The 14,541-nt window shown below is 42.3% G+C and overlaps 2 protein-coding genes across 2 annotated transcripts in view; one reads left to right on the forward strand and one right to left on the reverse strand.

The window, feature by feature from the left end:
* The window catches only part of LOC138360122 (sulfotransferase 1A1-like), a 16,220-nt gene extending 14,614 nt beyond the window's left edge, over window positions 1–1,606 (forward strand). The window contains exon 3 of the transcript XR_011226212.1: window positions 1,484–1,606. The gene's annotated coding sequence lies outside the window, so the exon portion shown is untranslated. The remainder of the gene's footprint in view (window positions 1–1,483) is intronic.
* A 10,840-nt stretch (window positions 1,607–12,446) lies between these two features.
* On the reverse strand, window positions 12,447–13,387 carry LOC138360129 (splicing regulatory glutamine/lysine-rich protein 1-like). Its single transcript, XM_069320071.1, has 3 exons — window positions 13,286–13,387; window positions 12,706–13,199; window positions 12,447–12,588 (listed from the first exon to the last, which is right to left on the reverse strand). Exons 1-3 carry the CDS (start codon window positions 13,385–13,387, stop codon window positions 12,447–12,449), a joined length of 738 nt encoding a protein of 245 aa, XP_069176172.1.
* Between the last annotated feature and the right edge of the window lie 1,154 nt (window positions 13,388–14,541).

Consider the following 14,541-nt stretch of genomic DNA (forward strand, 5'->3'; position numbering starts at 1 on the left):
CACTATGATCACTCATTCCCAAGGGGGCTTCCAACTTTCCTTATATCCGACTCATTTAGGGTAAATATCGGATCAAGCAAGGCTGGTTCATCCCCTCCTCTCGTTCTTGTCGGTCCCTTGACGTGTTGACTTGGAAAGTTTCTTGTTGCCACATCCAGCAGCTTAGCTCTCCATGTGTCTGGGCCTCCATGTGGGTCTCTGTTCCCCCAATCTATCTTCCCATGGTTGAAGTCTCCCATGATTAGAAGTCTGGATCCGTTCCTGCTAGCCACAGAAGCTGCTCTCTATTATATTGATGGTGGCCAAGTTGTTTCTATCATATTCCTGTCTGGGTCTTCTGTCATTCGGCGGGGGGTTATATATGACTATTATAATTTTCTGTCCTCCAGTTGCTATGGTGCCTGAAATGTAGTCACTGAAACCTTCACAGTTCTGAATTACCATATCTTCGAAACTCCAACCTTTCTTAGTAGCAGAGCTACACCACCTCCTCCTCTCCCTTCTCTCTTTCCTCACCCTGTGGAAACACTGCGTTTGTTATGATTTTCGTTAACTTTGTTTCTGTGAGTGCTATTATGTCTGGGTTTTCTTCTAGTGCCCATTCTCAAAGTTCACTTGTTTTATTTGAAATCCCATTATGTTAGTGTACATCGCCTTGAAGCTCACTTTCTTCTGTTCATTTTCATGTCCCTTTCTTGGCAAGCATTCTGCTGGTGTGGGAAGCTGTTCCGTGGGTGAGAGATCTGTGAGGTGGTTTGCAGGGTCTCAGAGGATTTTGGGGTGGGGGGTGGGGGTTTAAGGGAAGGGGGGACAGGTAGGGTGTGGGTTAAGGAGGTAGGGGGACATGGAGAATACGGGGTGAGGGGGGAGGAGGGATAGGGAGGGTATGGGATGAAGGGGGAGGGGGGACATGATGGGAATGGGGAAGGGGTGTCAGGGTCAGAATGGGGTGGGGGGGGAGGGTTGGGTGGGGGCAGGTAGGGTGAGGGGGAAGGGAGGGTGTTCTATGCAGAGGGGGGTGGTGGTGTGGCGCCCCCCCCCCTTCCCTCTGATTTGCTGGGATGCTGGTTTGGTTCTCCTCTTGTCTCTGGGACTGTTGTGTTGAGGGCTTGTGATTTCCTGGTTTGCTCCTCTCCCTGCGCTTCCTCCTTGCCTCTGCTGCCCTGGCCTCTTTCCTCCTTCGTCCTGTCCCTCTGGAGGAATACTTTTTGTATCCCTCCATATGCTGGCAGAAGACTCTTCCTTTCGAGAATGTCCTCCTTCGTGGTTTCGTTTGTAAACACTACCTTTACAAGTCGGTTCTGTCCTTGTTGTACCAGGCCCAACCTGAAACCTTCTCAATGTTATGTACTGCCCCTTCCATCTGTAACCCTTTCAGTAGCCCATGTACTGCCTCTCTATCCTTGCCATTCCATTCTTGCCTGTTGGATCCTTCCTGTTCTTAGATGCCTACAACTACCACTGATCTTTTTCTCTCCAGCAGTTGAGTGGTGCACCTTGCTGCTTCCTGTGACGTAGCTGCTTGCATCGCTATCTCCCTCACTGTGTCCATTGCTTCTGAGCTCTTTTTCAGTATATCCGCAAATGTATCAGGTACAGAGGTATTCCTTCCAATGTAACATTCCCACCTTCCCTTGGATGGTTATCTGATGCTCGGTCTCTTTATTTTCTCTGAGAGATTTGATCTCCTCCCTTGCTGATGCATAGCTCACTTTGCAGATTGTTAATTGTAATCCTCATTTCATTCATCTCCCTCCTGAATTCTCCAGAACTTGGGTTAACATGTCCTTCGTTTGGTCACTCTGCTGTTCCCTGTGTCCCTGTTGCGTCCACCTGCCATTTTGCCCTTGTCAAGAGAGAGAGAGAGATCAAACAAAGGAATTAGCAATTCCTTTGTTTGATCTCCCTGGCTGCTTCCCGTGTCCCCTGTTGCGGCCTCCTGCCATTCTGTCCCTTGTCAAGAGAGAGAGAGAGAGCGAGAGTGAGTGTGTGTTGGGTGTGTGTGTGTGTGTGGGGGGTGGGGGTGGGAGACGTTTGAATCTTTTTAAGACGTTCAGGGCATCTTAGGTTCCAGGCGTGGTGTTCCTTGGAGCAATTTGGGCACTTGGCTTGGATGGGCTGGTTTGCCTTGTTATCCAGGTATATTTGTGTCCTGGGGCTGGTTGCAGACTCCACCCTGCACTGGGCGTTGCCAGCCATCCTTGTGATGTCCAAATTTGCATCCGAGGCGCTCTTGGTATGTAAGGCCTGTGGTGGATCACGCCCCTAATGCCAAGATAGTTTCTCTGGGGATCCGTCCTCTTACTGTGAGAAGGGACTTGGGTTTCTTGCTTCGTGGCTTTTTCCTGGCATCTTTCTGCTGACACCGTATAATTCAGCTTCGATATGAGCTAGGGCTATGTGCAAGGGATAGTGGTTATCTTGAGGTTATCTTGGGATTTCGGGACTTGGCGTCCCCGCGGCCCGGTCCTCGACCAGGCTTCCTTTTGTTACACCCCCCCCCCCTCCCAGGAAGCAGCCCATAGCAACTGTCAAACTCCCAGGTACCTATTTACTGCTAGGTAACAGGGGTATGGGGCATCAGGGTGAAAAACATTGCCCATTTGTCTCCACCTGTACTGGTGATCGAACCCGGAACCTCAGGACTACGAATACGAAGCTTTGTCCACTCAGCCGTCAGACGCCCTTATAATTGTGGTGGACAATGATTTTCCTTATTTTGTCCTCTGGTTTAGTTCGTCTCATTTTCTGTAATTTTTTAAGAATGGTTACAGCTGTCTAGTCTTCAGACCTTAGAATATATTTGCCTCTGAGGTTTGGCTTTGATCTGGAGCTTGGGGTACTTTGTTGTTTACGAGGAGACATCATGCTGTACCTAGAAGACTGGCAGTGCAGATTTAATCAGTAGCTGGCGTGCTCATCTGTAGAGGACTGTTCTCGATACGTCAGAATGGAGTGGTTCTTCCTGTTGGCTTTGGTCACAGAACGCCAATTGCCATCACTGTCGGAACTTGTACTGAAGAGTTTTCCTATTGTGATTGGGAGCAGCATCGTTGGTTCCCACACAATTCATCTGGTGGTCCATTCTGTCAGCCAAATGATTACTGTGGAGTGATGTCTCTTGTGATTCGTCGAAGTTACAATGAGGCCATAGTTTTTGGTCTTTTTGACTTGAATTTTGACTTTTAAAGTGCTAGATTCCTCAATTTTGCAAAATTGTCTACGTTGATGTGCAAGGATAACACAGGGACAGTATGGAGAGTGGAAGAGTTTGGTTGTTGGATAACACTAGACATTTCTTGACTTGAATGTTCTCCTAATGTCTTAATTGTCCCTGGATGATCATTTATGCTAATTACCACACACAAAATTCTAAAGTATGACTATGCAGATCATTAGTCCTATCTGCATTACCTTCCTTACTACCCCAGTAAGAGAAGAAATGACTCTGGCTGGGCTGGATATTGGCCATAACTAAACTGGTGAGCCATAATTATAATACTTGTGCTCTAGTCGCCAAATGCAGTCCTCCATTTAGTGGCACACCACTTTGAACAGTCCTGATCTAGGATTCTTAAATTTTATTTACTAGAGTATTATACCTCGGTGGGATCTTTATCAAGTAACATTTGACTGCTGTTGCTTGAATGAGTGATAATTCTTAGACATGTGCCATGTGATAAGTGCTATATTACCCTGCCACACTCAAACGAGTTTTGGTGACGGGGCCCACGCACGACTTCCTTGGGCTGGTGAAGATTACCTGGGCCCCTTCTACCCCTCTTTGGGCGTTTTACACTCTAAAGTACACCCATTGGGAGCTTGTTCAGGTCAATGGAGTGTCCTGCTGGATACCCAGCCATCCCTTTGGTGGATGGCTGGGTATGCAGCCATGGGAGAAGGCTTCCCACCAGTGTCAGAATGTTAAGAGACAATGCGACTGTTGAAAAGTGGGAGTACTCCAGGGGAACGACGCACCCCTTCCTGCCAGCACTTGGCACCCATAGGTGTCCTGGTAGGTGGTATATCTTCACTCGCAGGCTTTTGAAATTAATGCTGCATAGATACCGAACTATTTACACAGGCCCCATGAGGTGGCGATTAACCCCCCCTCCAACCATCCCGAGTCTGCTGGTGATGGGAGATGGGGCTCCATAACCCAGGCTGTTGGGCCCTGACCTGGCTCCTTTGACTCCAGATTGGCCCTCTCTGCTCCCATTCCTCTTCCGTGGCAAAATTGAGCTCCAGGGCCCCCAGTAATGACCACCTACACCCTGGAGTAACTCTTGTGACAACGGCATCTTTAACACTACTCCTACGGGAAGTACAGCCCCGTACTTCCCACGCACTAATGTGCATGATTACTCCAACCTCATATGTTCAAACATATGTTTGAACATATTATGTGTCAAACATATTGACACACATAACAGCCGTGAATAAAATTACAACACGAGTGATCTGTTGTCGTATGTGCATATATCATTGATGACTACCAATGATGTAGTCATCAATGATATAACTTCTCCCACTCTACCAATAACCGTTGAAGTGCCACAGGGCAGCATCTTGGAACCTCTCCTCTTTCTTATATATATCAATGATCTGCCGAATGTGTCAAACATTCTTAAACCTATATTGTTTGCTGATGATACTACCCTCATCTATTCAGACCCAAACCCACATACACTAAATAATGTTGTGAATAATGAAATAAAGTCCCCTTATGGATGTCAACTAACAAACTAACACTAAACATAGAAAAGACCTACCTAGTATGCACTAATCTATCGTTATCTTAATTATAGTATCTGTGCATGGGGGTCAAACACTTTAAACCACCTCAAGCCCATCATCACCCAGCAAAAATCTGCTACCAGAATAATAACAAACTCTGCTTTCAAACAACACTCAGCCCCCTTGATTAAATCCCTAAACATGCTAAACATAAACTCACCCACACATTCTCTTGTGTCAACTTCATTTACAAAAACCTGTTTTTAAATGCAAACCCTGCTCTGAAACTCTCCCTGGACAGATGTAATAGGACCCATTATCACCACACCAGATATAAATATCTCTTTGATATCACCAGAGTCAAACTTAGTCTGTGTAAACATTCTATTTGCATAGAGACCTAGTCTATGGAACTCACTCCCTAATGAATTGAAAAGCTGTCCAACTTTTGCCTCATTCAAAAACAAAAACAAAAAGTACCTAATTTCGTCTTCAGAGTTTCCTATTCTGTGCTTTAAAATTGCTCTGTATCTAGTGTTACCCAATCTTTATGTAACTAATCCAAGCAACTTTACTATAGTGATCATTGCTGTCTTCTTATATGTTCAAGCAATATACTGTATTGTGCCTATTAATCCTTGTTAAATTACCATTCAAGCTGTCAATGCAATCAATCTGAGCTACCTATGTGCTTTAATATACCTACAAATCTCTCTCGTCTCATTTTTTTTCTTGCAATGTACTTATCATTTTATAAATTTTGCTTCAATTTACCTACTTAAAATTATCTGTTAGATTAATTAAGGACCAGCCCGAAACGTTGGGCATACTAGTGGGTTTACAAGAATGTAATCACTATGCTATGTATCCTCACAAATTCAATGTATCTTCTTGTTTATATATAAATAAAATAAAATAAACTGGGCAAAGGTATTAGATAAGATTTTTTTATTCAGGTAAAGGTACATACATTCAGTTACATTCATAATGTTGGATTTAAAGATAGAGATAGTACATACAATACCTAAAGGCACTAGTACACATGGCATTTCGGGCAAGGTAATGGGGGAAAAAATCACTTAGACTAAAACTTAATTGTAATTGAGCTTAAAGTATAAATTGTGTTGAAAAAATAAAAAATAAAAAAAGGCGGGGAACAAGGCAGAGAACAGCAATTATACAAGTTGGTCAACAACCAGCGTTGTTTAATATAGTAAGACATGGATTGACATTTAGGGGTGAGGTAGATTACATGGAGTTTATTAGGTAGTTTTTAATTTTTATCTTAAACTAGTTGAGATGTACAGTCTTTGACATGATTGGGAAGGTCATTCCCCATTATGGGTCCTTTGATTTGTAGAACATTTCTAGTTTGATTAAGTCATACACTTGGGATATCAAATAGGTATTGTTTTCTGGTGTGGTGCCCATGGGTTCTGTTACAAACTTCTAAGAAGCTTTTAAGGTCATGATTGACATTACAGTTCAGAGTTTTAAATATATATAGTACACAAGAGAGGATGTGCAGTGACTTAATATCTAACATATTCAGAGATTTGAGTAAGGGTACCGAGTGCTGTCTGGGGCCAGAGTTAGATATTGTTCTAATAGCAGCTTTGTGTTGAGTAATTAGAGGACGTAAATGATTTTGGTAAGTAGAACCCCAAGCACAAATACCATAGTTGAGATAAGGATAGATGAGAGAATAATAGAGCGTCACCAGGGCAGGGCGGGGTACAAAATATCTGATCTTAGAAAGAATGCCAACAGTTTTAGAAACTTTTTTTTGCTATATTTAGAATGTGTCCCTGGAAATTCAGCTTGTTATCGATGAGGATACCAATGATTTTATTATCAACTTTGTTACTAAATTGACTATTGTTTATTCTTAGATTTATTTAATTTGAGGATTTATTACCAAACAAAATATAGAAAGTTTTGTCAATGTTAAGGGTGAGTTTGTTAGCAGTTAGCCAAAGATGCACTTTCTTTAGTTCAGTATTCACTGTAACATTTAGAACAAGAGGGTCTGGACTGGAGAAAATGAAGGTTGTGTCATCAGCAAAAAGATTGGTTTGAGGTGTTGTTAAGCATTTGAAAGGTCATTAATGTAGAAGAGAAAGAGGCAAAGTATGCTGCCCTGTGGAACACCAATATTTATGGGTAGGGGAGGAGAAATGGAATTATTCACAGAAACATACTGGACCCTGTCAGAAAGGTAAGATTGAAGGTATTGCATGAATTGACTTCTGACTCCATAATGATGTAATTTAAGAAGAAGGTTTTAGTTGTTGACAGTGTCAAAAGCCTTTCGTAGGTCAACAAATAAGCCAACAGGGAACTCATTTTTATGAAAAGCTGTATGTATCAAGTTAATCATACTAATCAGTGCATCGTCAGTGCTTTTATTTTGTCTGAAACCATATTGGCAAAAAACTAAGTATATTGTTCTTGGCAAGATAAGAGTAAAGCTGCTTGTAGATTAGCTTTTTAAATATTTTATTCAAGGTTGGTAGAATTGATATAGGTCTGTAATTGTTGACATCAGTGAGATCACCACATTTGTGGACTGGGGTTACTCTCGTTTTTTTTAGAATATCCAGAAAAGTTTGGAGTTCAAGTGATTTGTTGCAGAGCAATGTAATGGAAGGAGCTAGAAGTCTGGTTGCTTTTTTTGATAATTAGAGTTAGTATTGCATCAAGGGCAATTGACTTAGTTTTTAGGGAAAGGACTACCTCATTAACATCAGAGGAGTTAGCAGGAGTTAGGTACAGAGACTCTGGATTGTTACCTGTTAGGTATTCTTTAATCATGAGCAAGGGATTAGAGGGATGTTCCCACTAGAGAGCAAGAGGGATGTTCCAATGGAGGAGAAGAACCTATTGAATTCAATAGCAGTTCAATAAATACGTAGAATTCAATAAATACGTATTTCTGACGTTATTAAAACCATTAGAGATAACTAAAAACATACATTCCGTTGACACAGTTTTTAAAGGTTTAGAGAGTGAGTGAGTGAGAGTGTGTGAGTGAGTGTGGGAGAGTGAGAGTGTGGGAGAGTGAGTGTGTGGAAGAGTGAGTGAGAGTGTGTGAGAGTGATTGAGAGTGGGAGAGTGAGTGGGAGTGTGGGAGAGTGAGTGAAAGTGTGGGAGAGTGAGTGAGTGTGGGAGAGTGAGTGAGTGTGTCATAGTATGGGAGAGTAAGAGAAAATGTGGAGAGTAAGTGAAAGTGTGGGAGAATGTGTGAGTGTGGGAGAGTGAGTGAGAGTGTGTAATAACCTGATCTACTCTCCTCTTCCTCACCAATCAATACCTCAGCTCAACACTGCTACAGCTCAGTATGAACCCTCACTGATCTACCGCGGGTACAAGCTGAAATATTAAATGAGGAGGAAACAACAAGAATAGGAGTTATTAATTTAAACTTATAATTAAACCTAATTAAGAACACTGCCACCACCTTCCCGATCTAACATACCTGAATGTATCTAACACCGATCCCCCAGGAAGGCAAGGAATCGGTAATCATGAACTCCTCAGGCAATAGGAACTTCGGTAATAAATCTTGGGAATTTGTTTGATTAATTTACTTTGCTTATTTAGGTCCAAGGTCAACTTTAATATCCAGTAAATGGAGAACAGGGGGATTTCCAAATACCACACATATATATACTGCATGTAGAAACTGCTAAAAATTAATGACAAAAGGGACAGATAACTAAACAACAAAAACTAATTAATAACTTTATTATATTTAACACATATATTGAAATCAAATGAACATATACCCTACTCTATAATCCCTAAGAGGCAAAATGGATATCTACCAGTACTCAAGTGCACAATACCTTAAAACCGCTCTCCGGCCTAGATGTCGATGGCTGCCCTCAGCCCCTTTGATGCCGGACCGAGTTCCCACCCCCAAGCACTCCCATAACACACTACTGAAATTTTGTTTCACCAGCTTACCGGTGGAAGGAGTACTCCTCCCACAATCTAATACAGCCCCCGGGGCTCCACCCATTATTTTTGGCTACAGCCAACCATTTAAAACTAGGCCTGAGGTATGGTTCTCCAGGGCCAATAAGGACTTGGCACTTATCTACTGCCAATCACCTTCACTGATCTGCCTGAAGGTACATGAAATTCTCGAAGATTGAGTCAGCTCTCCTCAGCTATTCGAAGGGGACAATTAAAATTAAGGTGCCTCTGTAGTGGACCACCCGAGCCTGAGGCACATCGGAGCAATATTTACAGAAACTGATAAATTATGTTCAAACCTGTCTCCTCTAAGATAAAAGGTAGGGACATTTGATTCGCCTGGTATGCGGGGGGGGGGGGAGGGATCGGTGAGAGGGGGAAGAGAGGGAATTCGGTGGGGAATGGAGAGGGAAAAGTGGGGGAATGAAGTGGGGGGAGCATAGGCACCGAGAGGACCAAGCTAGCAAGACCACCCTCAGGTCAACCTCTTGGCCCTTGACAAATGGGCAAAGGGGGAGGGAAGAAGGGAATTAGCCATTACAACTCCCCCCCCCCCTCTTTGAAATTAAGAAATTCGTATGTAAGGTACTTTAAAGCACAAAATTCTTATAATGCCCTACCATAACAATTACCTCCAAAGAACAACATTTTTAACCCAACAATATTTTATCCCAATGCCTCAAAAACAAAAGAAATTATCTAATCCTAACTAATTCCATACAATCCTCCAAAAACAATAATGGCACCCCCCCCAAAAGGTAAGGTGTGCCCCCGCAAGTATGAATACATCAGTCTCCATTGTGTAGTGGTAAGACACTCGCCTGGCGTTGCGCGAGCGCTTTGTCATGGGTTCGTATCCTGACTAGGGAGGATTTACTGGGCGCAAATCCTTAACTGTAGCCTCTGTTTAATGCAACAGTAACATGTGTACTTGGTTGTAGCAACGATTGTTTGCGGTGGGGATCGTATTCCAGGGACCTGCCCGAAACGCTACGCGTACTAGTGGCTGTACAAGAATGTAACAACTCTTGTATATATCTAAAAAAAAAATATCAGACCACTGGTTGCTATACTGTCAATTAATAATTCTTAGAAAGAATACTGACAGAAAGTGAGAATATTACTTAATTCTCTAACATAACTCCAGGGAAGGAAAACTCGGGTCGTAGTTCAATGTTGAGTACTGACGTTCCCATTCCAACTCTGGTTACATTATGGTTTAGTATGTTAGTACGTTAGAACACACATAACGGATGTCCCGAATCTGTCACAGCAGATATGACTAAGTCATTATGGGAACAAGAATTAAATATTGGAATATTAAATCCGTCTCCGTGGTGTAGTGGTAAGACACTCGCCTGGCGTTCCGCGAGCGCTATGTCATGGGTTCGTATCCTGGCCGAGGAGGATTTACTGGGCGCAATTCCTTAACTGTTGCCTCTGTTTAACGCAACAGTAAAATGTGTACTTGGATGAAAAAACGATTCTTCGCGGCGGGGATCGTATTCCAGGGACCATAGGATTAAGGACTTGCCCGAAACGCTACGCGTACTAGTGGCTGTACAAGAATGTAACAACTCTTGTATATATCTCAAAAAAAAAAAAAAAAAAAAAAAAATTATTAAGATATCTGTAATCAAAAACTCTCTAAAGTTTGCAGTAGACTCGAGGACTAGGGTTGCTGTGACGTGTAATGGTTGAATTACTTAATTGTTAAATTGTTCTGTGAACTCAGAAAATGTTCTTAAAAACAGATTACATTATTGTATAAGTTGTATTCTACATTAATATACTTTAATTAAAGAATATTAATCATTTGGTCATTAAAGATCAAGGAGACTTCGATACTACAGTAAGGTCGCTGTGACTTGTAACTGTTGAGTTACTGGACAATAACACATCACTGAGCATCATGATCACCCCAAACTCAAATCAACAAATTTGATTTAATATGCACTGCCGTGCAGTAGTCATTCTGACTAATGATATAACTAAGTTTTAACTAGCTAAAGTTAATGTAATATTAGAGAACTCAATAGGTTATTCATTAAAATCAAGGAAGACTCTGGGTCGACAGTGAGATTAGTAGCCTAGTCATTCTGACTTATAAGCTAATTAAACTACAGCTCGCAGGCTTATCACTGGCAACTCATTAATACATCCTCAACTTAAATGAGAAATTAATTTTATTAAATAAGTCTCTATGAATAGTCAACTGTATTTAATCTTGAATGCAGATTCAGCTGATACTCAATTGATAAAAATGTCCTGAATACCTACCTAAATAGATAGTATAATTTTTCTAACCTATCTAAGTAGAGGGCTAAGCTAATTGTGACAACTTACTAATTCTTACTAGTGTCACTAGTTGAATGTTGAGTAGTGGGTTCTACTCAGTTTATCGTGGTGAGAATTAATAGTTGCAGGTTATCATGGTGAGCGAAGTAAACTCTAGTATCGCAGTGAGCAATAAAGCGTTCAAATTATCATGGCGAGCATTAGGCGTTCGTATTATCGTGGGGGAGCAATGATGGGCTCCATTATCACGGTGAACATTAATACGCTCAAATTATCACGGGGAACAATAAAGCGCTCGATTATTGTGGTGAGTAAATATGCTCATATGATGGTGAGCAACAAGGGGCTCGAATTAGTGTGGGGAGCAATAAAGCGTTCAAACATCATTATCAACAATAAAGCACTCAATTATTACGTTAATCTTTAGGTGAGCTATTAAATCAGCTCGTTAAACATGTTAGGTTACAATGCTTAAGGTTTAATGTTAATACATTAAATGATGGGAAACCTAAGGTTGCTGGAAATTTAATTATTGCTACGATTAATCTTACTTGAAAGATAATTTGTTACAATTTATCCCAACCTAAACGTTTCACGGTTTATTAGTTCTCTGTTGTATGTTCACTTACATATTGGTAAGTTTACAATTTTGCTCGTGCTGCGCTCCTACAATAATAAGCAGAAAAGAAAGAAAAACAGCTCAAACAAAAACTAATGCAAATAACTCACTAGCTTCTAGTGCAGAAAACTTTGAATAAATGTTGTAGTCTGTTAAAGACTATTGTAAGGTTTTCTTGGGAAACCTTAAGCACAGGTATAATGAACCTTGGTCCCGGTGAATTTGCAGGTGTAGAAGTTTCTTGATGATTTCGAGTTACTGTTGAATTCAGGAAATGCTGGATGCATTGGGTGCAAGATTCTCTAGCCTAATATTATTAATAACCCAGGAAGTCCTATATTCTCTAGCCTAATATTATTAATTACCTAGGAAGTGCTAGGTTTTCTAGCCTAATATCATTAATTACCTAGGGGGTGCTAGATTCTCTAGCCTAATGTTATTAAATACCTAGGGAGCTCTAGATTCTCTAGCCTAGTATTATTAATTACCTAGGGAGACTGAGTGTGGTCAATTATTACTTGTCGAGAATAATTCTAGGTCTACAGTGGGTTCAATGGCTTGGTCGCTGTGACATGTACCTGTTTAGGTTACTGACCACTGATTTTCCACTGAGAACGATAAAACATCTCTGCGAATACTATTTGTACCAGGCTCAATCTGGGTTTATTACTCAGCTGGGTTTCGCATTTAGCTTGTTGCTGGAGAATTAATTTACTGCTGATTAACTTCTGTTATTGTTGATTAGAGGAATCTCCTCATTTTGAGGTAGCTCATGTATTCCATATGAGCTGGATGCTTGCTTGGGTATAACTTAACTATAAAAATGTTCTACTCCAGCAGAAACATTTTGTGTTGCAAGCACTTTGTTATTATGATCTAACTTGGCCTGAATTTTGTCTTCATAGTTGTCAAGGTCAGATTCAATTAGACTTAATTCGTCTGGGTCAGTATCACTGACAAGGAGTATGTTTCAATAAGACTCGATTATATCCTTTACATGGTCATATTTTTAGCTAGCCACCTTTGTGGAAACTCTTAGCCTGGAAATGTCAACTGGGTTAGTACCTAACAAGTTGTCACATTTGTTGAATAGTCTTGATAAGTGACTTTGTTCAATCCTTTGCTCAGCCAAAGTTTTATTTTCTTCTATCTGTATTTGTTTTGATCTCTCTTTTTCCCTTTCGACTTGGGCTTTCTCTTTTTCCTTCTCTTGTTCTAATTCCAGTTCTCTTACTCTTGTTTTCTCTTTTTCTTTCTCCTGTTCCAACTCCAGTTCTCTTATTCTGGTTCTCTCTTTTTCTATCTCCAGTCTGGTTTTCTCCTTTAACTTTTCTACCACCAGTCTGGTTTTCTCTTTTTCTACTTCAGTTTTCATCTGAAGTTCTAATTTTAACTTTTCCAGTTGGAACTGTCTCTCCTCACGTTGTTGTTGCATTTGAAGCTCTAGCTGGAATCTTTCCAAGCTCCTGTTTCTGCTACTCCTGCTACTGCGATTACTCCTACTTGATCCTTGGGACCTCACGTCATCTTGTCCATCATCCTCCTTTCCACTTCCAGCTCCTTTCTGGGCTCCTTGTTTTGCCGCTTAACTCTTAGCCCTCAACTTCTTAGGATCTCATCCTTCACTCCAGCCACTTTAGATGCCTTCACCTTGATGCCACATTTCTCTGCTATCTGCTTCAACTGCTCCTTGGTGCAACCTTCCAAGTCCTCAGGCTTGCCAGACTCTACAAACGCTTGCACCTTCTCCATCCTGTCCTGTGAGTCTTCCCAAGAAAGAGAGAGAATATACCTGTGGTCACACAGGCTAATAATAGGTAGCCCACTCAGCTGCCACAATGGATGTATTAGTCCAACCTCCTGGACTCAAACTGAGGGTGTGTTAATCCAATCTCCCAGACAGGTCAACAATATCTTGGGTCCTGGACCGCCTGAGAGGGTTGGGGCTTATGGGGCTTAAACCTCCAAAGAGAGCTCTGGCTGCTGCACCAGACTGTTGCTCGTGTACAGGTGGACAACGTCCCCCAACCACTCTCTGCCAGAACAGACAACCGACCTTGGCAGCCACACTCCCCCTACCATCGGTCGACCAACAATAAACTGTGGAGTGCTTGAAATTTCTCAGATCACCCTGCACGCCTCTTGATCTTGGAAAGGGGTTCATCATCACATATCTAGGGGTGCAGCTGTAACACTGGCCTTGTCCTGTGCACACACACCCTACTTGAGCCCCGTGACTCCTCACTCTCTCCTTGTCTGGAATGATCTCCTCAATTCCCCTTTTGTAAATCAATATTTTCTATCACCCTATCCACAGCTGTGATCCTTTCTCTCTCTCTCTCCCCCCCCCTTTCTGCTTTCTGGGAAACCTCACCAGGTGTGACGGTGTCCACCCCTGTATTTCTTCCTTCCCAGATTAGAAGTCATATCTCCATAGCCTAAGTGTTCTCTGATGTTCAGGGAACATTTTCATGTGTGGGAAAGCGTGGAGCGTGATTAAGCTGGCTGTAAAGTGGCCAGCTAAGTTTGATAATGCAAGGGGCTTACGCCTTTTGAGGCACAGGACGGTGTCGAGCCATCCTGTTTCCCGCCAAGACGTTCTGACGCTTCCCGGCACCTGATTGGCCAGGTGAGGTCACGTGCTTGAAGTGACCAATGACGAGAACCCTCGGGCGGTGTGACGTCATGAGGCGGAGGGCCCGGGGCGGCTGGCGCCTGGGGCAGGAAGACAGTACATCACGAGCCGTCAGAGAGAGAAGACGCGCTCGAGCGAGCTACGGACCTAGAGAGCCCTTACTCGTAGATTTAAGCTCCGCTTCGATTCTGCAGACAGTCGGAGAAGCCATCCAACTTCCGTGGAGTGCCCAGAGGCAAGGACAGACCGGATGAGAGAGCCAAGAGCTCTA

This window comes from Procambarus clarkii, unplaced genomic scaffold (assembly GCF_040958095.1).
Source record: "Procambarus clarkii isolate CNS0578487 unplaced genomic scaffold, FALCON_Pclarkii_2.0 HiC_scaffold_97, whole genome shotgun sequence".
Lineage (NCBI taxonomy): Eukaryota > Metazoa > Arthropoda > Malacostraca > Decapoda > Cambaridae > Procambarus > Procambarus clarkii.

What these genes read in the sequence shown, in the direction of transcription:
- LOC138360129 (XM_069320071.1), bottom strand. Translation starts at nt 13,387, where the DNA reads ATGGAGAAGGTGCAAGCGTTTGTAGAGTCTGGCAAGCCTGAGGACTTG. An exon ending in CAGAGAAATGTGGCATCAAG is followed by an intron (nt 13,200 to 13,285) that starts GTGAAGGCATCT and finishes CAAGGAGCCCAG; the next exon opens with AAAGGAGCTGGAAGTGGAAA. An exon ending in TTCAACAAATGTGACAACTT is followed by an intron (nt 12,589 to 12,705) that starts GTTAGGTACTAA and finishes ACTCCTTGTCAG; the next exon opens with TGATACTGACCCAGACGAAT.